This window comes from Poeciliopsis prolifica, unplaced genomic scaffold (assembly GCF_027474105.1).
Source record: "Poeciliopsis prolifica strain line A6 unplaced genomic scaffold, Auburn_PproV2 SCAFFOLD022, whole genome shotgun sequence".
NCBI classification, from domain to species: Eukaryota; Metazoa; Chordata; class Actinopteri; order Cyprinodontiformes; family Poeciliidae; genus Poeciliopsis; species Poeciliopsis prolifica.
In genome coordinates, this window is record NW_026562397.1 from 5094189 (window position 1) to 5116852 (window position 22664).

The 22664-nt window shown below is 37.0% G+C and overlaps 1 protein-coding gene across 8 annotated transcripts in view; it reads right to left on the reverse strand.

The window, feature by feature from the left end:
* Positions 1 to 18827, reverse strand: part of ncam1b (neural cell adhesion molecule 1b) — a 111210-nt gene extending 92383 nt beyond the window's left edge. For all 8 annotated transcript variants that reach the window (XM_055045406.1, XM_055045405.1, XM_055045409.1 and 5 more), the window contains exon 1: positions 18488 to 18827. In XM_055045406.1, the coding sequence (XP_054901381.1) occupies positions 18488 to 18539 (52 nt within the window). In that variant the 5' untranslated portion in view covers positions 18540 to 18827. The remainder of the gene's footprint in view (positions 1 to 18487) is intronic.
* Positions 18828 to 22664: the final 3837 nt, after the last annotated feature.

Sequence of the window (22664 nt, forward strand, 5' to 3'; positions counted from 1 at the left end):
AATCAAATTCCAATGCAAACAAAATGCCAGTTGCTTTTTTTTCTTTAGATTTCTGTGTTGTATTATATTTAGTCTAAGTGGAGTGGAAGATAAAACATGATATAAACAAAGTATACCCTAAAACTAAGCTGATGAGTTCTAACTGTAAATATTCTGCTGTGACATGTGACACAAAAATGAAGAAAATTAGTGAGCATCAACACCAAGTTCAATACTTTAAATTCATCAGGGATCACTTATACTTTGGTTCACCACATAACTGCATCTGAATATTACAACTATGAACTGCTAAATTTTTATGAAAATACTTTCTCTGTAATAAAACCCCTTTTTGGTCACATTGGTTACGTACACTTGGATAATTATCATCGACAAATGGCTCGTTCTTTATACAGAAAAGGAATACTTATAAAACCATAAATAAATTATCCAAAGCAATGTCTCCTTATGAGTATGTGTAGGAAAACTGACAGGATGTAATACATATAAAAATATGTCTAGATGATAACAAATACAATAATTTCCCCTGGTACAGGAAGCAGCTGCTACTATGCTCTAAACAGTAAAAGATTAGCAATCATTTCAAGCTCTTGTTAAAAATGTAATTGTACTTCTCCCATCTATAAAGATAAATCATCATAAATTATGTTGAAAAGTTTTAGTAATTTGATTCATAATGTAAAACTTTTAAATTATATTGTTCTTTTTACCTAGAGTTACATATTTCAAGTGTTTATTTCTGTTCATTTTGATGACAATGGATTAAAGCTAAAGGAAAAGCAAAATTCATTTCTCCCAAAAAATGGATAAAGCAAAAGACCAATTTAAAAAACCAAAAAAGTCTAAAAAGATACAATTCAGCCAAATAAAAAGTAAGATTATGTACTGGACCGTCATACTGTAAGTACTCTGCCACAGTTGCCAGATACTGCATCACGCAGCATTGGACAGAGGTGATCAGGCCTGTATCGAACCATTTCGACAAAGGTCTGTGCAGAGTCTTGCTCTTGGTCTAAAGTTTGTTGTTGTGCTCTATGCGGAAATGCACTCTGACAGCAATGTTGACATTTCTTTCCAACAAGTTTGCTTCCGCTATGTGGTTTTTGTATCTGCAAAGGACATAAATACTTTTGAGGAACAATTACCTGACGCTTTGACGACCTATGTACATTTGCATGATTCTTCACCAAATAAGTCCAATAAAAAATAAGACAGGCAAATGGCTTATAGTTCCTGGATGGAAATTGAAAAGTCGTTCACAGAATAGGCTCTCGTTTTATAAAAGCAAACCAGAGAATGCATGACGGAAGTGGAAATCTTCACGTAACGCACATTGAAGCATGTGTCTCAGTGCTTCCTACATAACGGCTAAGTTATTTTATTAAAGAGAAGTGAAAAGAAAGCCACTTTTTTAAAGAAAGTTCCAAGAAGTTGACTTTGACGTTTGGCGACAGAATCTAGTCGCCAAACGTCATGGCAAAGAGGAGCATCTGTCCTCTTTGCCATCGTATGAAATGTGTGCACAAGTACTAAAGTCCCAAAGCCATATGACTGTGCGTCGACTGTTCGATATCTATCTTTGTTTTATTAGTGCTATGTAATATCCCATTTCTTAATAAGTTGGACTATGAGTTATGGTATTAGATATAAGAAGTAATCATGGTAATGAACAGGGAAAAAAATCCTTGAAATATATCACTCTAGCATTGTGTGATAAATCTGAGGTTCAGTTTACAAATTAAATTACCTGAATAAATTTAATTTACTTTATACTTCAATTTATTGAAATTCACCAGACAGCTTTAGAGGGGAATGGGATCACCATGTCAACGTGACAGACGGAAAACCACTCTCCTCTCCAGACACAGCCAGCCAAAAATGTACAATAACATTCTTCCATTCTCTAATTATGCCACTATAAATTGCCAGCACAATGTTTTCAGCTCACGTCTTCATTCGTTTAATTTCTAATTACCACTGCCAGCATCTACTCCAAAGTTAAAGGGTAAAGTTGAAAATGTGAGAAGCATTTATAACATCAGAAAAGCGTGGCTTGCTCCTCCTCACACTGTGCTTCGACTAAAAGCTTGTCAAGTGTTTCACAGAGAGCTCAATCTGTGGTTCAACAATAGCCCACAATTGATTTTCATCACTAAACCAAAGGGTTTCAAGATAAGCTTTAATTTCATTGCATGATGGTAATCGTTGGCCAACATGAATTTAGCTTCCAAAATTCATGTCGGCAGATTAATGGCCGCTGAGCAATATAAGATGTCAACATGAAAAAGACAAATCTTAATTGGAGTTGCATTGCTTTCTGCATTGTCTCATTTTACTTTTGTAGAGCATATGTCCTCTGTAAAAAAAAAAAAAAAGTAAAATAGCTAAGTTAATTAAAAACAGACTGTAATTGTGTGTAGCTCAAAATCATATGAATACAGTGCTGCTAAAAGACCGCATTGTGAATTATCTAAAAGGGTAAAAAGTCAGCTTCATCTGACAATTTAATTTGTATCTTACTTTCCAAGGCAGCTGCTGCAATATCCAGAGGCTTTAGCATTTTAAAACAACACCCGAGAAATTGAGTCATGCAGGTGTTTTTCTTTTCTTTTTTTCTTGTTCTAGGCGAGCTGTTACCGAGCCCAGCAATATCCAAACAACCTAGAGGCTTTCAGAACGAATCTCATCTATCACATCCACTCCAGCAATGTGGAGTTAACTGTAGTACCTCTGCCTCTTCGATGGATACTTCAGCTATACCTCCTGCTCAAATCGGTGAGTGTGCCAGGTTCATGAATTCCACTAAGAACCCAGTGCAGCTTTTGATGATACAGCCGATTAATTTTCGGAATCCACAGGCCTAAATAAGAAAAATACACCCTAAATTGGTTCTTCATAGCTTCTGGAGATTGCTTGCTTCCACGCCCAAAAGTCACTGGCTGCAGCTGATTAGTTATGGTGTCTGCGTGAAACAAGGAATGGAGTCTGCAGTAGATCAATTAGATGTGTTTCGTCTGGGGCTGGGCAATATGGTGAAAAAGTAATTTTTATAATGATCAATTTTCGCTTTGATTATAAAGCAGAATTTAACTGTGGTGTCATGGTGTATCTGTGTTCTTTTGGGAGGTTAATTTGATTGTACCGACTTACTTTTCAGCTGCATTTATGTGGTTAGAGTTCATATTTATATGCACATAACACATCATTATATAAGCATTGGAGGGCCTTGATTTTTCACGTCTCACTTACATTCTGGTCCCTGTCAGCTGGCGAGCAGCTGGACTCAGTAAAGATGCCGCGGTCAGATCCATTTCAAATTTCACTGAGAATAATCAACCCTCACATTTGAGAGTGAGAGACTACACTCACTGTGACTGTAATATAATATTCCCAGTGCCTTATGCTATCTGCCTTACAAAAACACACAACCTTAAGTTACCTGCTAAAAATGACCAAAATGTTCCAACAAAGCACATAAGTGACAAATTACTAACATGAGATGGAAAGCTGAGCTGATGTTTGTCTGTTTGTGGGAAATCAGTCAAAGTACAATAGGTTTCACAATGATGTTTTAGAAAAGACAAAGAAATTCTGGAGTTTTTGTACAATTATTTTGTCTCCTCAAGCCAGTGTTAAACAGAAAACACTGTCTCTGTATTCCCTAGAAATGTGGATCTTTAACTTTACTGTGAGATTTCCAAAAAGTTCTTCTAAATCCAGAATATTCCAAGATGATCAGATGTTAATGGGTGATTTTTTACCTGATAATCTGGTAGACTTGCTTAGATTAGGGACCAAAATTGTTACAGTTTCAATTAGTACGGTTCACTTTCACACAGCACTGTATCAAACAAATTAAACCTTTCAACAAACATTTTCTCTCTCACCTGTGGTTCTTGGCACTGCACCAAGAACCACAAAACAAGACACTGAGCACAACCCTCTTCTTCACAAGATGTAAACAAAAATTGAACAGCATCAAATGTTCATGGTTGTAGGATTTCTCTTTTGCCTTTTGTAAAAGACCACGACCCATTTTCCCGCTATAGCATTTGATTTGACTGTTATTACCCTGGATGCCCTATGCTAGGCCGCTTCCTGCTTTTGGAACAGCATCCGGTTCGGCCTGGCATTTACAAGCATTCAAATTGCGTCAAAGTTTGCTTCAACCAGAGACCTAAGTTTTAAGCAGACCATAGTTACATTTTTTTCGGTCCCTTAAAAATTTGATTGCGTATTCATATCTCCCCAAATAAATAACACTTTCTAGACAATTAAAGCAAACTAAACAGGGCTGGTATGAAAGCGTCCTAAAGCTCTAAAGGAACCTCTGCTGCACTTTGCTCTGCCTTCTTATTATGTCCTGAACGTCACACTCTCTCACTCAAAAGCTAAATAAACTATAGACATGTCTTAATATTGTCTTTATAATAACTTGTTGCTCATCTAACCTTCCTCTGACTTGTAGCTTTGAATTGTCTTCACTCAATTTTAGTGCCCTAATTATTCACATGAATGCTTAATAATCAGAAAAAGAGAAAAGCTTTTCAAATTTTGTGTCTGACAGCAATTAAGCTGAAAATCAGTGGAATTCCATCAACAGTCGATTTCTAGGTGCTTCAGTGAAAATAATCAGTAAACTCCATGAAATCACTTCTGTAGTTGGAGGTTACAGTTAAAAGAAATTAGGAGGAAAAAAAACGCTAATGTCACAAGAGAGCAAGCAGTGATGAGGCAAATGTCAGGGAGATGGTGTAATTTCCTTAATTACTTATTCATTATTCATGTGGATCAATCGCCAGAGGCCTTTGTGTGCTGTCCAAATAACAAAGGTCACAGTGGATGTTAAGATTTCAGGCTGCCCTGTGTCAAAATTATCAGCCTGCTACAAAGTTTATACTAAATTTAGAGAATCATTGAAATATTTCAGTGTCTTGCCTGTGATTGAAAATAAAAATTGTGACCGCAATCTAAATGAATTCAAGTCAAGTGATCAGTGTGTGACTAATATGCCAAAAGCATCTGAAATTCTGTACTATGAAATAACAATTCTTATTGGATATAACTGTACCTAAAGCTCCCAAATTTGTAGATATTAAACAAATGTGAATAATCAAATTTATCCGCCTTGTTAAAAGTAACAACCTGATTCAATCTCAAGAAAGGATTCATGAAATATAAACCCCATGCTAAGTCACAGTAAAGAGCATAGAAGCTTAAATAGCATGTTCCCCCCAGGTCAATCATAAAAATAATAACAATGTAAAGTATTTTTCTTATGGCACACAATTTTTGTAGCAAAAATAACACTACATTTTAATGCCTATATTGATTTTAAAAACTATAATGGTAACAGTATTAGATCCCTTTAAAACATGGTTGTGTATAATTTGCAGTTATGTTCTGTAGAAAAATGCATCAAACAGAGTCTCCAGCAGCAGAACATGTTGATGTCTTTTGAGAGCCCGACACAATCATCCCTTGTAGATGTTAAGAGATTTAAGATGCAATTTCAACATATTAATTCCTTCCACTGAAAGCAAATCAATCTACTAGTGGTAATGATTTTGCACAGTATTCTCCAGGGATTATTTCATTTTATTTTTACACAACTAGTGAATAATGTGAATAGTTGTCTCAAAAAAAGATGATAGGTCTCGAGAAGGCTAACCACTAAAGAGGTGATATAGCATTTGAAAAATTGCATAAAAAATGTCTATGCTGTGACATCATCTCACACTGGAAGAAAAAAAGCACTTTTTCACACAAGGCCATGTAGGTTTGGATTTTTTTCTTATTTAGAAGCTGCATTTTATGTTTACTTGTGTTGTGTTTGATTAATGTTTAAGTTGTCTTGCTTTCTGAGACATTAAACCGTGAAAAATATAGTAAATCAGGAAGGGGCACACCACTGTGTATTGCCATGTATGCTTGCATTTCAAAAGACTTGGTATGTAAGTCTAATCATGAGGAAATGAAAGACACCTTATGGAACAAGAAGTGCTGTACCATGTGTCTTGTTTGTGAATTCACAATGTCCTCCCACATTGTGACCAGGTACTTTACTTTTCTGACATCATAGTCTTTATTATTGTTTTGTCCATAAAGAAACAACAGACCTTCTTTAGATCAAATTTAACTGCTTCAAGATTTCCATCAAGGATTTATTAACTGAAATAATCAGATAGCTGATGATCAAGTAAGTTTGTGCAGTATGTGTGGAGTATGATAAGCGTGGCACTCAAGTAGCTGAGTTTTTTAACAGGTTGGTTTATGTGGTGATAAAATTGTGTAAGCTAGCATTAAATGCAGAGGAAGGTAATGTGGTGCTTTATTTACTAATGGTATGTCTTTAAATACCCATAAGATGAAACATTGAGACCCAATAATGTGGCATGAGTATAAGGCAGTTTGGGTTGAATGTCAAAGTCATGAAACTGCATCAGGAAAACAGCTCCTTAAATAAACTTGCCAATATCTTGTCAGAGTAATAAAACTGGAAGAGATAAAAACTAAGGCGGGAATAGGACCTACATTTATTTTGCCACTACACACAGTGAGGAGGACGGTAAAGAAAAATAAATAAAAAAGTTGCTGTTGTCAGAAAAAAAGTCACAGCTGGAGAACTGCAGCGCTTTTTTTTCTCTGGAGGGTGAAGCTACTGCGACAAAAACAGAAGAAAAAATGAAAATCTTTTTTTTAATTGTTACTATGATTACAAATTATGGATGATATTACACCATTTCAACAGCAAGACACATTTATAGTAATTTAAAAAAAAAAAAGATTAAGAAAATTATTACCAAGTTTTTATTATTTTCAATGTAATATGTGTAACTACTCCAAAAGTGAAAAAAAAAGGGAAGAAAGGAGACAATTGGGTTCAGTTAGCGAAGACCATTCACATAAAAAAAATATCTCTGACACAAAATCAAATGCATGCAATAATCACTGTTACCACTTCAAAGTGGATCCTGAATGTTGGATGGAAAAGATGGAACTGGCAACTCTTCCCTGGAGATCGTGTCTTATTAAAGTGATCTAATTAGATTGTTATAAATAACCCAATTCTTTCCAAAATGACTTTGAATGCACTACTTAAGTCACAGTCTTCTTTTTTTTTTTTTTTTTTTGACACAATTTTGGCTTTGTTATCCTCCTTTCAAAATAATTTTAAATAATTTCCCTGGCATTCAAAGAGACATTCAAAGTACACTGAACAATACGCTTCAAACACACACTCTGTTTCCCCCCCCACATTTCATATTTGACTCGAAATATAATTATCTCTTAACATTGCAGATCCAATTTGCAGTATTTGACAAGAATGTTGACTAGCTGCCAGATATTGCGAGGCAAGTCAGCGGAATAGCACATAGCAGAATCTGAATTTCATTGAGAGATGAAACTTCAATAGATCTCTGACCTGAGAGAACAAGTGGGCGTTGTTTCTTCCCAACACTTGGGAAGAATGAATTACCCAGTAATCAGAGACAAAAACGTAATACAATTTCATTTTAATTTCTACAGAATAGCATCCCTTAAGTGCCACTTCAAAAAATAGCTTTCCGGGAGATGAGCTTAGAGGCATATGGAGCAACCTTTAGAAGAACAGACGACTGTTAAAAATATTTTTGACCAACCAGGTAAAGAACTAACACCATTTGAAAGAAATAAATAAACGCCAATACAATAATATTTCTTTATGATATTTTGGATTTAATTTTACTCCAGTTACACTGAAAAATAATCACCAGCTTGAAATATTCTTGTTTATTCTGTGTCATAAAAAACTGTCTTGTTATCCTGTTAGGGTTTCCATTGTTTCATGAGGAAAAGCTGTTCAAATAATCTTGGATATCTGACCTCTTTTAAAATAGATCATGACCCAGATAGGCAGAAAGTAAAGACTTCAATGGAAGAACTGGTTGCTAGCAATGAGTCAGTGACCAATAAGCCAGATATGCCATGCTAAGATTAGGAGTAGAGAGGAACTCGACAGGTTCAATGCATAGAGAACTATAGTGTGTATCCCTTCCTAAAACCTAATGGCTGGGTTGGCAACTTGCATTTCAACCCTTTAGCAGCTTGCTTGCAGTTTTTAGGTGTAAGACCCGCAGGTGGACATCATGCCCCTTTAGCCTCCTTTCTAAAATCTAACTAGAAACTCTTCACACTGCATAACACAAGATGCCAGACCTCACAGCTTGTTGCTACAGCATTTGCTCGTCAAACAGAACAAACGGTGACGGTGCAACGATAAATAGACGGCAAGTTTGGTGTGATCGCTCACTCAAACTTAATGGATTCTGAACAGAGAGTGGAGAGTATCAGGAAAATGAGACAGATGTGTAAACACTTCTGACGAGACAAAAAGACAATTTTCAGATATATCTTGCAGCAACAGTAGCGATCCACAATTTCCCAAGAAACTTTCTGATGCTGCTTGAAATTTGTGGTAGGCTATCTCAGGAAAGTGGTAAATTGGTGGTTGGTGAATTTGTCACCTCAAATGACCACAAACCAACAATTCAACCCAACGGTTGAGAGATTTTCTACCAATTCTTTCATGGGAAAAGACTTTGTTTTATATATCTTGTTAATGTCAAACTGTAACATTACTTGCATTCCAGATGTAGTTTTTTTTCTGGATGGTGCTCTACAGGTCCTATATGATTTGAATCTCATCATCTCGTCATTTATTCATCCTATTAATTGTTGTTCACTTTCTGGATGAAAACCTAGCAGTCAAAACCACGATTTGTTCAGAGTTTTTAGATGCAAGGCCTTTGAGTGAAAAGCCACTCAAAGAGAACAGAACTTTTAATTGCTAAAATAGTTTCTATGTGAGCTCAAATTAAAAGGGCTGAATTGCACAATTATGCCCAATTTATCTCTGAATGCTTAGAACGCTTTGAAGATCATTTTAATACACATTATCACTGTGTGAAACAGAATCATCTCCAAGTTCCCAGGCAATCACTAAATCTGTAGAGAACTGTAATATTAGATAGTTTGCCACATTTTATGGAGTACATAAAAATGTCCGAGGCATAACAATCCAAATGTCCCTCTCCTTTATGCATAGTGATGCGTCCTATAGTGTTTCAATAATGAATGCACCATGATGCACCATGCATGAAGGGAGGCATGCTGCTTCCCTTCATACTACACAAAAGAAAATGAGCGCTATGTCATTGCCAACAGCATGCTGCTCTATTACAGAAAGATAAGACACCATTTTCTTAAATCAGACATACTTTAAGCTCGGAAATACTGTGAGCTTCAGCTGATAAGGCTCATCTGTATCACTTGTAAAACCGGGATGCACTTCTCTCTGTTGCAGACAGTGACACGACCATGGGATCACCTCTTCTTTTAAGGATCACTTGGTCCACAGACAAGGCAGTGATGACTCAGTTTAGTCTACAAGGAGCCTGGGAAGGTGCTCTCAGTTTATAATAGCCATTGGAAAAAATAGGAAATTAGTCTTTATTTGCAAGTGAATGGCTTTGAGAGAAAAGCAAATACATTTTGTGAGCGCTCTGCGTATTTACACAAAGGGCCGGCAAACAGGAGCGGCAAAGAAAACAGCCTCGCTGAAATGGTTGAAGTTGTTCAGTCCTTTTCAATGGATATGAAGAGGCAGCCCCCTCAAATCTGTTACTGTGATATATGGATTGTATCCAGATGGTTTTATGAAATATGAAAACCGTAAAAGACGTCGATTAATCAAACATACAGAAATTAAAATGTTACATGGAAACTAGCTACACATGGAAGAGTGAAAGGAACCAACTGAATCAGAGAATGGTGGCAAACAAAAGTCTCCAGCTCTACAGCGACAGCAGAAGTTAATAAATGTTCAACAAGAGTCCCTTTTAATGAAACCACTGCCATACAGGAAATAAAGAAAGATGTGAGAGGAGGTGATGTGCACCACTGTGGAATTTCTGCATGGTCTCTGGAGCTTTTAAAATTAGAAAACAGCTGAGGCAGAATGCAGGTAATTGCATTAGCAAATGAGCAAACTTGATTCAATAACAGCCTGTTCCATTTTAACTGTGCATTATGTTTGAGTAAAATAACATACTGAGTAAACTCGTTGCGCATCCACCGACCACAAATGCCAGGAAATGGAAACGTTATGGAGTACAGACTTTTTGTCGATGTGACAAAGCATACATTTTTTTCTAAATAGATATTTTCACTTTTAATCTGGGCAGATACAGAGCCGTGACAAAGCAAAATTCAAAGACTAACATACATCTTATGTCTGAACTTGAAAATTGGACATGTTATACTGCTAGCACTTAGCATTCATCAACAGGTGGAAGTAAGAGTGTTGCACAACATAATCAGCCAGCTGGAACACTGTGTCATAAAGCAAAAAACATAATTTAACAAAACTTCAGAGGCAGATAATTTGCCTCAAGAAATTTTAATAATTCAGGTACTCGACTCATTTGAGGAATAGTTACAGCCCTAGTATTAGCTAAAGGTGGTGTCAAGAACATCAGTAAATGCATTTGGATCATGTGTTCCACAAGACAAAAACGAAAAAACAATGACAAACTGTTCATGTAATAATCCTATCCAAAACATGTGATCAAGGAGCTAAAAATGCTCTACCAAAAGCAGAAAGCATGATACTGCTCCCAAAACAATGGCTAGGATGTCATATGAACACACAATTAATTGTCTAAAATACAATTTGTGGGTTGATACGCCCAATAAACGAGCATTTTGGCCTATTCGTTTATGACTTTGGCATTCTTGATCTTGGACTACAAAATTGCTGAAAGAAGTAAAGATGCCAGACTTGTAAAATTGGCTAGCCCGAGAACTATGACCTTGATTAGCTGTTCTGCAGCAAATATTAGGACATAAAAGTAAAAAAAAGCTTTGATAGGGAATAGAAAAGATTCAACGGATTGAACAATACCTCCCAAAACCCAAACAATTGTATTTTGATACTCTAGACCGATGTTGGTATGAAATTTACAAAATCCTGGCCTTGAATTTTTTCTTAAGGCTAGCCTGTAAATCCTTTTTAAAATGCAACCTGATTCCTGGCTCCATTCAAATAAACCAATGAGATTTTTCTACAATTAAACTGTCAAATGTGGCTTTACGTGCCAAAGATGAGACACATCTCGTAAATAAGGTGTCAAGTTGTAAACGTGAAACTATTTAATATACAGATTTAATATCTGTTTGTACATCATACAAGAAGAACAGTCGCTAAGTGACTTCAGTCCTTCACCTCCACTTACGCCGTAGGTAATACTAAGTCAGTTAGTCTTTGAACAGAATAATGACTTTAAAGATGCAGCAAGAGCAACAGTAAAATAGTTTAGATGAAAACATATTCATGTTTTGGTTTAAAGGACTGAGATCTGATTGAATATCTGTGACAAAAAGAGCTGTTTCTAAATGTACTCTAGCTCTTTTGCTAATAAAAAAAGGAAAGAGCTAGATGACACATAATCCCAAAGACTTTTCATTGGAAAAGCACTTAGGGGTGTGAAAACTTGTGAAAGTAACTACAATGTAAAAGTGAGCTGGTTAGCCAAGAAAAGCCTGATAAGTTTACTAAAAGGTCATTAAACATCTCTGACACGAAGCATTTCTTGACTGCTGCACCTTGTATGTAATGTAAACAAGAGGTAGCAAATTAGAGAAATCTACATGGGGGCCAGTGCCAATTTTACCTCAAGCTGTCCACTAACCGTATAATTTTTAATTGCTACTTGACCAAAACAGATTGAATTAGTGCCTGAGACAGCAAAGACGTGAAGGAAACATTAGCGGTCTACAGCTTTCTATTGCTTTGTATTGTCCAGCTCTAAAGCAGAGAAAAGCCTTTTAATACCAAAAGATGTGCAACCCTAACTAAGATTTAGTGCCCAAAGGGATCGTGTATTCGCAGGGTGTGCCTTCCATGGGTTCCTTTGATAACGGACAAAGATGCATAGCTCTAATTTCATGACAGGGACAAAATCTTACCGGGTTTCCAAGGAAAAGAAAAGCAGTCAGGAGTGTGATATTAGGATTGCATTCATTAGCAAAGAAGCAGGTTTTCATTAATCACACACATTCTCTCCCATGTACTTCTTATTCTGTGCTGCATTTAATCTATTCTTTTCTCATAAATTAAAACTCATTAATATTAATCCCTAATATGAACCTCAAAGGTTGGACTTAAGGACACCACCGCCACAGAGGCTAAACATTTACTAACAACTGCTAATCCTCTGGTCTATCTCCCCTCTGCCAGGAAAACCCTAAGGAGACGATGTGTATGTTCCTCGTGCGGTGCCACATGGGGTCACGCGCACATGTAAAGTCATCTATTTATTGTCCCGAGGCAACAAATCTCCTCTGAACTCTCTCAGACCTGGATCTGTCTGTTCCGGTCGCCATCACCCAAAGACTCATGTCCTGACCAGAGTGATTCCTAGCCTCCCCCACACTCATTCTTCCTTATTCCTGATGAAAGTCTTCGCTGTTTTTATGTGTTTTGGGAGTGATTTTAGTTTTAGTAATCTAAAAAGTAATAATTTAGTACTAGCTTTAGTAATCTTAACTATAGCTGAACAATATAGTTGTAATATAAATGTGTGCAATAAGGCAATTGCGAAGGTCTGTTTGGTCGGCTATCATCATCTGCGATGCATTAAAACTCTGCTTGCCAATAACACCTTTAGCCAGTTGGGTGAATTTCACTGTCCACACCTGAGCTTAGTGACCTACAGAGCTGTGAAAAAGTAATTGCTTCCTAAATGTAACAATTGATTCTGCCATCCTCCCTAGCAACAAGGGTGGTTTTTCATCAAACATTCAAAAAACATCCTTTTGTGTCATCACAAAAGTTTCCTAAATGTCTTAGGAATAACTGAGTTGGTTTTTTTTTTTTTATTAGTATTTTTTCTTCTTTTTTTTTTTTGGTCACCTTTTTTCTGCTACCATGAACGCCATGTTTGTCCACTGACCTTAACTGGAGCAAGTGAGGCTGTCTTTAGAAGTTGTTCAGGTGTTTTTTATGACTGCATGACTGAGTCGTCAACACGTTCTTAGCATAACTTGATAAACCGGTCACCTTTTTTTTACTTGTGGATAATGTCTCGAACTGAGATTTTGCCATCTTTAAGCATCCAAAGTCTTACAGATTAGCCTACTTTGTGTCGTCAGTTTTCAATTTCAGTGATTCATTCTACAGGTTTGGCAGAAATCATTGCCTGAATGTGGACTAATTTGTCAAAGACAAGGATACCTTAACCATAAATAGATTAAATCATTATTAAATGTGCATTTATATTTTCGAGTTCTCCATTGACCTACCACATCAAACAAATGCCTAAGGCAGCTGGTTAGATCTTCTGGTCTAGTCACCTTTATGTTAATCCTTTTGTTATGATGGAAAAAACAACAAACTACAATATTTAACTTTTGGTTTGATTTTTCTAACAGGCTTTCTACAGCTGCAAGCTATTAAATTTTACAGAATTGTGTTCGACATTAGAAGGCACACATTTCTTTAGTTTTGTAAAGTTTGTTGGAAAACAGAGTGACATTTTTGTTACAGAGTTGGTAAAGAGGTAATCACTCCCTAATCTGCACTAATAATATTATAAATTTCCCCGTACAATAAGTTATGACAGTAATTATTGAAATAAACAATAATACTGTTGTTTTTGACACCATTTATAAGTAATATGTTGATAAGGCATAATAATGTAGGTTCAGCCTCTCAAAAGACCAATAAACTTTAATTGTGTAAAGAAAACAACTCGGGAACTGAAACATACTGTAAATGTACAAAATTAAAACAACAACCAAAAAGCATACATAAAATTGAAATAAAACAACAACAAAAGAAAAAAACAAGCAAAACTGGAAATAACAGGATTCTGATGTTGCTGTAAACAAAATTGCCCTGTCACAATGGAAATTATCAAGTTCATTTTAATTTGTCACCTGACTGATTAATTGCTTATTGCGACAGGCTTAGCTGCAGTAACTTAACATTTTCACGTTGTTGCAGTTGGTGGGAGCAGAAGTAAATTATTCCAAAGAGGATAATTATTTAATAGAAAAGCAAATAGATTTTGCCAGGAATAAACAGTTAAATCAGAACGATTAAGTAGATGCTCTGCTGCTTGCTTTATGGAGGAAATCTAGTTTATTTTTGCCTCTGTGCATGCTAGTCGGAAAGCATTGGTTTTTTTTTTAAATCGGAGCTGCCAGACTCACAGCCGTTGCTTATAGCAGCACTGGCTCATATCCTCACAAAGCTAAAGTCAGTCGTAAGGAGGGCTGGAGCTTCCTAAGTCAGCCTGCTTCCATCTTGCTTTGGAAGCAGAGCAGCACGGAGCTACGTCATAATTTCCACATGACTGATGATGTAAGACAGCCTCAGGGAACCAACCCTACTGTAAAGCACAAAGCCGCTTTCTCCTATTCAAAAGGTGCCATATGGTGAGACGCAGAGACGTCCCACGATTTAAAGATGTTTAAAACTAATCTCTTATCTAGTCTGGCTTCATTCTCTCCGGCTGTAATTCGTCTTTGAAAATGGACCCACGTTTACGGTTATCTGTTGGAAGACGATCAATTACAGCACAGGGAACAGAAAGAGGGTTAATCCTTCCTGAATCTCAGTTCAGTCATTAATGCTACTAGCAGTCCTGCCCTACAACTGGCAGTTTAAGATGAGGATTTTATTTAATTTACATTCAACTACTTACAGACATACATGTCGTTAGCAATGACTGTTGCTAATATAAATGCAAATATTGTGGATTTAATTGGAGACGACATTCAGGTTTATGCAAAGACACAAGGTAGGAAGGAAGAACTTCAATAAAAAGTTTTGTCATTAGGGAAATTATTAAATCAGATTTCTCTCAAAATATTCTAGGATAGGATTTTATTTTAGGATTTCAAGAAAAGTGAAGATTTCAAATATTCATATAATTGGACACCGCAACATGTGAAATAATTGGTTAGTGATTTTAATCTTGTGTCAATTTTACATTGTGCAATTTTTCACTAATTAATATCTCTCCCCTAAACACTCAGCTCTTGATTTGTGATCATTTTTGACAGAGTGCCTTTCTGTTAGGGGTGGCACAAGTCCTTCAAAAAAAAAAAAGGAAAGAAAAGGTCGTCTTTCATTTGTGCTTGAACTGTCTGGTTTGGCGCACAGGTCGAAACAAAATATGACAGACAAACATTCCCTAAAACTTGGAATTATTTTGAAAAATATTGTGTTAAGAATTGAGATTTATTATGATGATCATCTACAAATTCTCAAAATCTGCATTATGTTTGGAATGGTTACCATGTGAACATTATTTAAAATATCAACTTATTTTTTTAAAAAATCAGTTATGAATTGTATTTTTATTTGTTTATTTTTACAATTACGGTCTGTTGCTTAGTGGAACAACTCCTTTAGTGTATTAAAAAAAACTACTTGATAATGAGCATACATTTACATATCCTATTGTTTTTGCCATTTTTATTACTATTGCAATAACGGCCACATATATTTGAGTGTGTCCCAAGTTGAAACAAGTGAATTTAGCTATTCCCATCATTTTTGACAGATTTAGACTGCATTTGATCCTCCCCGCTGTGATTTTAAAATGTTTACACAAATATAACTTGATCTGGATTGTCATACACTGACAATTCACTCGACCAAACATGGTTTGGAATGTAGGATAATAATATATTTCCGTGAATACAAATGAAGGATTTTCTTGGGGGTGGGGGGGTTTGTTGTTGTTTTTGGACTTTGAATCACCTCCGAATGGCATCCATGAAAAACACAGAAGGTACATAAATGGTTAGGACCAAAGTATTATCTTTCAATTTGATAAACGTGTTTCTTCTGACTGAAAGATGTATCATTGTCTTAGAGCGACTCAGCCAAAGTCCAGACTTAAATTCAACTTGAAAAATACTTTTTATCCAAAGAGAAATGAAATAATCTGTGAAAGGAGCTAAAGATTAGGGTAATAGCAAGCAGACCTTTCTACATCAAACGTTTGTGTCTGATCACCAAGAAGAAATTGTTAAAATTCAAAAGAAAAATTAGCAAAAGAGCTTGATTGCAATGAGAAAAAAGGTTTTCTGTTGATTTATCACGACTATAAATCATTCTCGCAATAATTTAATGTAATAAATGAATAAAAACAGGTTAATTCTAGTTTTTTATTTATTTTTTTTATCAATACTTGTTTTGTGTGACTTATCCTTTTAGAAATGTTGTCTCATTTCCTATCAAACACTTTGGTTGAACTAGAACAATTTCAAAATGTTAATCATGAATAAATTAGGGATTCGCTGTAGATACAACAACAACACCAAAACAGTGACTCAAACAGGGTGACGTTATAGCAACCATCCTATACATAGATTTTAAATTCAAACTAAATAATATTTTTAAAGAACAGGATAGTTATCATTAGCTCAGGTTATCAAACAATGTTTGCATAGCTTTATTTTCACTTCTTCTAAACAGTCTGTTGTGCATATTTTGTACTTTTTTATTCCATATAACCGCACATCCCTTTTGATTGGAGTGTGCTATATTTAATAACTGTATAGTATAGTGTTGTGCTTTTGCTCTTACTGTACAGTACGTCATTCTTAATTCTGTTACGCCTGAATTTCCCCACAGAAGAATATATAAAGGATATCTACATTCTTCTACTGTAACTAAAACGTAAAAAAATGGGTTTTTGAATAACTGCATCATTATTAGCTCATGTGCATCAACAAATACCAAATTCTTGCATAATAGCACATTTCTAAGCCATTTATAGCACCAGAGATAATTTCTTTTAGTTTGACCACGCTTCCTTTCAAAGAGAGCTAAATCTTCAAACGTAAACATTTTTTTCTACATCCCAGCAAATTTCCCCTTGAAAAACGAAGTTTTCCTCAAAAATTCACAAGTCGTCAGCAAATTACTGTCTGGGTTTCCAAGGAGCGTGGTTTGAGTTTAATTGGTTCTAAATAGTTTTCAAAATAACAACTATGAGAGTCAGGCCCATTTACATGAATGTGCACGGTGATGCTCCAGAGGTTCTTGCGGTGTCATTTTTGTTTTTCTTGATATTGTACCAAAAAACAAAAAAATATGCAATCAGGGCTGTATTATCATGACAATGCAGAGAGAGAGAGCTCCACTCCCACTGCGTTTTCCTCTCTAGCCCGAGGAACACCCCGGATTGTACATGAAGGATTAAAAGGCTAACCCACGGAAAATCCTGAGCCTGGTGTAGCTAAGAGCACTACTTCTAACATAAGCACCACACAAACACACACACACACACACGCTCTCACACACACACACACATACACACACACACACACACACACACACACACACACACACACACCTCAGAAAAAGCAGGCGAGAGAAAAAAAAATCACCAGCGTTAATCAAAAGAGGGCGTGCAAAATGTCATTAAAATGTAATTTCACACAAACTCCCTCAATTAGACTTACGTAAGGGCGCGTTTAACAACTTAAAGGGTCTCATTTCAAAGCCTGCATCGTGGCATCAGATTACATAACAGATGATTCAGAGTGGAAGTTGTGCTTGCCGTGCATCATGTGTAACCCACGTCTGCCCCTGACAGACCCTTGATGTTCATGTGCATTGCAAGCCCCACCTCCAGGACGTCATCATCATACTGCAAACGGACAGGTGCACGTCAAAAACACGTTTTGTCTCCGTTTGTTACTCACTCAAACACATTAACATATATATTTTTGCACAATTTGTATCCTCAAGAATTAGTGACACGGTGTGCTTAGCGTGTTCGTTTGCACGCACTTTGTGTTTGTGTCCACACACACACACACACACACCTACACACACACACACACACACACGCAGGAGCCCCAGCATCACTCTCCGTCAACAACAAACATGTCCCATCTGAGCAGAGAGCGCAGCGGCCCACGTAGACACGACTCTCACAAGCACAAACCCCAATAATCCCTGAGTCACACTTCGCCACGAACACCGCGCTCGCACACGATTTCAAATCCCACCGCAGCCTCGTTTATTTACCGCGGCCAAGAACGCAAAGTCAGCGCAGAGGTTGAGCCGCGCGAGGAGCAGCAGCGGTTTTTATAGCAACCAGCTGAGTTGTGGCCGCGAGCGCGCGTGCACGACTGTATGTTTGTTTGAGAGAACGTGAAAATAGCAACAACAACAGCAAATAAATAAATAAATAAATAATAAAAAAAAGACATTAGCCAGCAAGCTGTCTTTACTGGACACGCGGCTCGCCGGGAAGCTAATTAGCAGCAGTCGCAGCACCGTCACACCTGCTACAGAAAAGAGTCCTGGACCACAAAAGAAAAGAATGGGACGGAGTATTCAAAATAAACTAAAATAAAAATAATAATAATAATAATAAAATAAACACGTAAAAAATAGCATATTAAAGATTCTTACCTGTGCTGCCCACAAGAAGCAAGGCTAATAAAACATTCCTGGTCTGGACCATCTCAACTCCCGAGCAATGTGAACGTTAAACGGCGTAGCGAACGTTTAGTCCCCGCTCTGCTCCCGTACGGTGATGCTCTCCGGGCTTCCCTTTGGTTTCTTCTTTTCTTTTCCTCCTCTCTCGCTCGCACTCTCTCTCTCTCTCGCTTAGGAACTGTTCATCCTAATCTTTACATCTGTGCTCGTCGATTTTAAGTGTCAGTGGCCGGCGTCTTTGATGACAAGCGGCGGTCAGAGATAAGCAGTGATGAGCGCCAGTGCACAGTTCAAAGTCTGACTGACAAGTGGAGCCTTCTCACATCCGCGAATTACTCCGCGCGGGCGGGGAGGAGAATCTGCCGCTGCTAAATAGTGCGCTGGGCGTTGTGTTGATAATGATGATGATGATGAGGAGGAGGAGAAGGAGGAGGAGGATGGGGAATCCCCACTCATTGCAATAATAATTCACTTTGCCCGTTATACATCAGTAATATTATATATATTTACAATTTGGGATGCTTATAACCCCATTATAAATGTTTGAGTGGTCTGTTGTTTTCAAAATACGTGAATTTTTCTTTTGCAACATGACGCCAATACTGGATTGTTACCTACAAGTGTAATTTCTTAGAAATAAAGGTATTCTATATCTGGCATACCTTATATACAATTTATGTAAACACTAACATTTGGAAGCAATATTGAATTTGTACCAGAAATATAGAACACAGTGGCTTTTAAATGATCCTCAATTGGCACAAAATGGCCACAAATGTGCCAAGAAAATATACCCTTCCCCAGAGCTCCCCACCTCACCTCACTATCATCATTAGCCTGAAGCTGAGTGGATCAATGCATTTATGTAAAACCCAAATTCTAAGCCTTGCATTTGGGTAGATCGGAGAGGAAGTTGAGACGTATTAGAAAAAGCCAAAGTCTTCTTTCAGACTGTTATTGTCCAATTTTAATAACTGTAGAAATTGCCTGATACTTGAGATTGTGTTCTGGATTTCATTTTAGTCAATCGGCAGTATCTAAACCACTTAGGTCAACTCAGGCCAAAACAAATGACCTACCGTCTATTTAAAGTACCAAAAAGCAGACATGAATTGTGAAAAAAATATATTACTTCATCTAAACTATTTTCAGGTTTGATGGGATTGTGAGATGCTTTGTAAATGCCTACAGATGCACAACTGAGGAAAACAATATTCTTTTTTTAAAAGGGGAAAAAAGAAGACATTCATAACTCACTGGATTTTACAGTCACTGAATTGCACTCAGCCAAACCAGAACAATTTTCCACATTAGAATGTTTCACGCCACCACTTTCACTCACATTCTTCCCAGACCCCTCTCCTCCAGCCATTGACCTAAGGACGTCTCTTGCGGCAGACTTTCTCAGGGTGGAAATTGAGTGAAGAAACACAAGTAAGAGAGAAGTGTGTCTGCAGCGGCTGCACAGCAGGACTAAATCACACTGTAACATTTGGACACCCTGAGAGGGCGGTTTATTTTTATTTATTTTTTTATTTGCACTGCTGGGCTTCAGAAAAAAAGAAAAGGAAAAAAAGATCCAATGGTTCAAGCTCTGATAAACCCAAACCAATCTGTGGGCTGGGTGAGAATGCATCGTGGATGAAATCTCACCTATTTGCCTCAGCCCATCTTTGCACAGAAATGCTCTCCAAATGTCCCACCGCATGCAGTGTGGGTCCAGATATCCATTTTTTGTTTTTGTTTGTTTGTTCGTTTTTACTAACGTTTCACTTAAAGCAGTAGAAGGAAAAAAAGGTTGACCCTTGCGTGGCGTGAAGGGGTGAAGTCTTGACCGACGTTTGCACCTCAGAAAAAAGTTGACGGGAAAATGAATTTATTTTGAAAACCCCCCACAGGCCCGGCGTACAGTGCTGTTTTATTTAGTGCATGCTGAACTTAAAACGCATAAGAAAGCCATTTTTGATTGAACGTTTTCTTGTCATTGTGAAGGATGCCGTTAGCTAATTCTTTTCAAAAAATGTTTCTCTTAGAGGATCACTGAAGTTTTTGGAATGATGTGTGAATCCAAATCGTATTGAATTATTCAGCGCTGTGGGATCTCCTAGGTCTGGTCAGCTAAATTCTGTATGAAAAGTCCATCTGGATGTGTCACTTCTTGTTTGTCTGCTGAAAAAATGAAGAAGAAAACTGCCTGTCCCTCTGAGAAATCCGCCCTGCAGTTCAACGGTGTTGGATTAAGTTGCAATGTTTCATTTTCTGCGAGGAAACACCCATTTGTCAAAATTTTATTGCACAAAAAATATTTATTGAGCAGTCTTGGGTGAAAGTGCCTTTCATCCTACATATTTCTTCTATTTTTTTTAAAAAAAAAGTTTTTGGCACGGTTAAATGTGTCAGATGGTAAAATAGGGTTTAACATCAGTCAACGATAACCAGAGTAAATACAAGTCAGTTTTCAAATGGGAAAAAATAATGATTAATCAAATTTTTTCACATGAATTACACTTCTCATTCTTAACCCTAACTACCAGACCTTGCAAACAAACCAAACAAAAGAAATCACCTAAATAGAAACTACCAGCATGAAGCAGGTTAAAATATTTCAAACATCATTTATCCCAGTTATTCAAGAATTCAAGAGCAGATGGGAAAACACACCCTTTGACATGTTTCAGTCTGGAAATGTTTACACCACCATTTCTACGGCTTTTAGAACTCCAGTGAAAGCTAATATCTACAAATTGAGAAAGCATGACAACCTTCCCAACAATTGCCAACCTACCAGAATTTCTCCAGGAAAAGAAATGAAAAATCAACAAATAATCCTGTAGGACCCAGAATAACCCAAAGCATCGCAAGCCTCACTTGAACCAAATGAGGTTAGCCTTCACGGATAAGGAGTAGGAGCGATGTTGGGCAAAAACAGCATACAACCCAACTGAAAACGATTAATCCAAAAACCATTTTATAGCACAATCATGTCACTATGTTACCGGTTTTTCTGTAAAGGCTGTATATGTCAAATATGACTTAAAAGAAATGTTACTTTGTGATTTAACAACCTTAAATTGGGCCTCTGTCCCTTTAAAAACTATTAACCCTTAAACAACTTCTTTTTTTTTTTTTTTTACCAGCGTTTCACTGAGAAGTAGCTCGTATGATTAGCTCAAGTTCCACCAGGTGTTTGCTAATTGCTGCTGACTAGTCTGAAGGAATTGAGAGAGGGAATCTGAGCAGGAGCATTAACAGCTGAACGATTGCCATGGGAGATTAAAGGATTTCTCAAACATGCATGGAAGAATCAAGGCAACACTCCAGCTACGCTTTTGATCGGGAAAATTACTTTACACTTATACTTTTTTGATTTCTCTTACACTTATTAGCGCCATGAATGTCACATGCATGTCAACACGCAGCCGACTTTGCTGCGTCCATCGATGCTACAGTTACCCGTCCATTCCTGCATCTGCACACCACTATCTCTTCAGCCTGGTCTACATTTCATACATCCAGTGGAGGTTTGCATGATCATCCTCCGCTGCATGTTTTAAAATAGCCTCTATTACCTCCTCCACTGCTGGAGCACAGGGCCTCATACAGCACTGATGTGAACATTGTTTTCTGGGTCATGGGAGAAAAGCAGAGGTCGACGGCTCAGAGAATAGAGCAAGTACGACATATTCAGCGGGTAACAGTGCAACTAACGAGAGAAACAAGGAAGCCATGATTACTTGATGGCATGGCTTTGTGGGTGCAATTTAGCATCTTCTGAGTAGGTTGTAATTTTTTAAGGTTGTTAGTTACCGGTTTATTTTTATTTTATTTTTTTTACGAATATTTAGAGAGAAAATTGTGATGCAAGAAATATGTGTTGTCTAGCAAAGTCATCAGTATAGACTCCTATAACGTAAAAAGAGCTACAGCTAACGTTTATCTTCATAGTATAGAATTGTCTATCTACTATTTCGCCCCCCAAAAAATTCATTTGCCACGTTCTGCACTTTTTTTTTTTTTATCAAACCGCTTGAGCTTATTTCATACACTAAAAATTGATAAGAAAATGTACAATTACATTTTTAAATGGCAAATGATAACAATGCTTTTAGTGTACACTTGATCAAAGGATGCACCTGCAGTTAAAAACAAA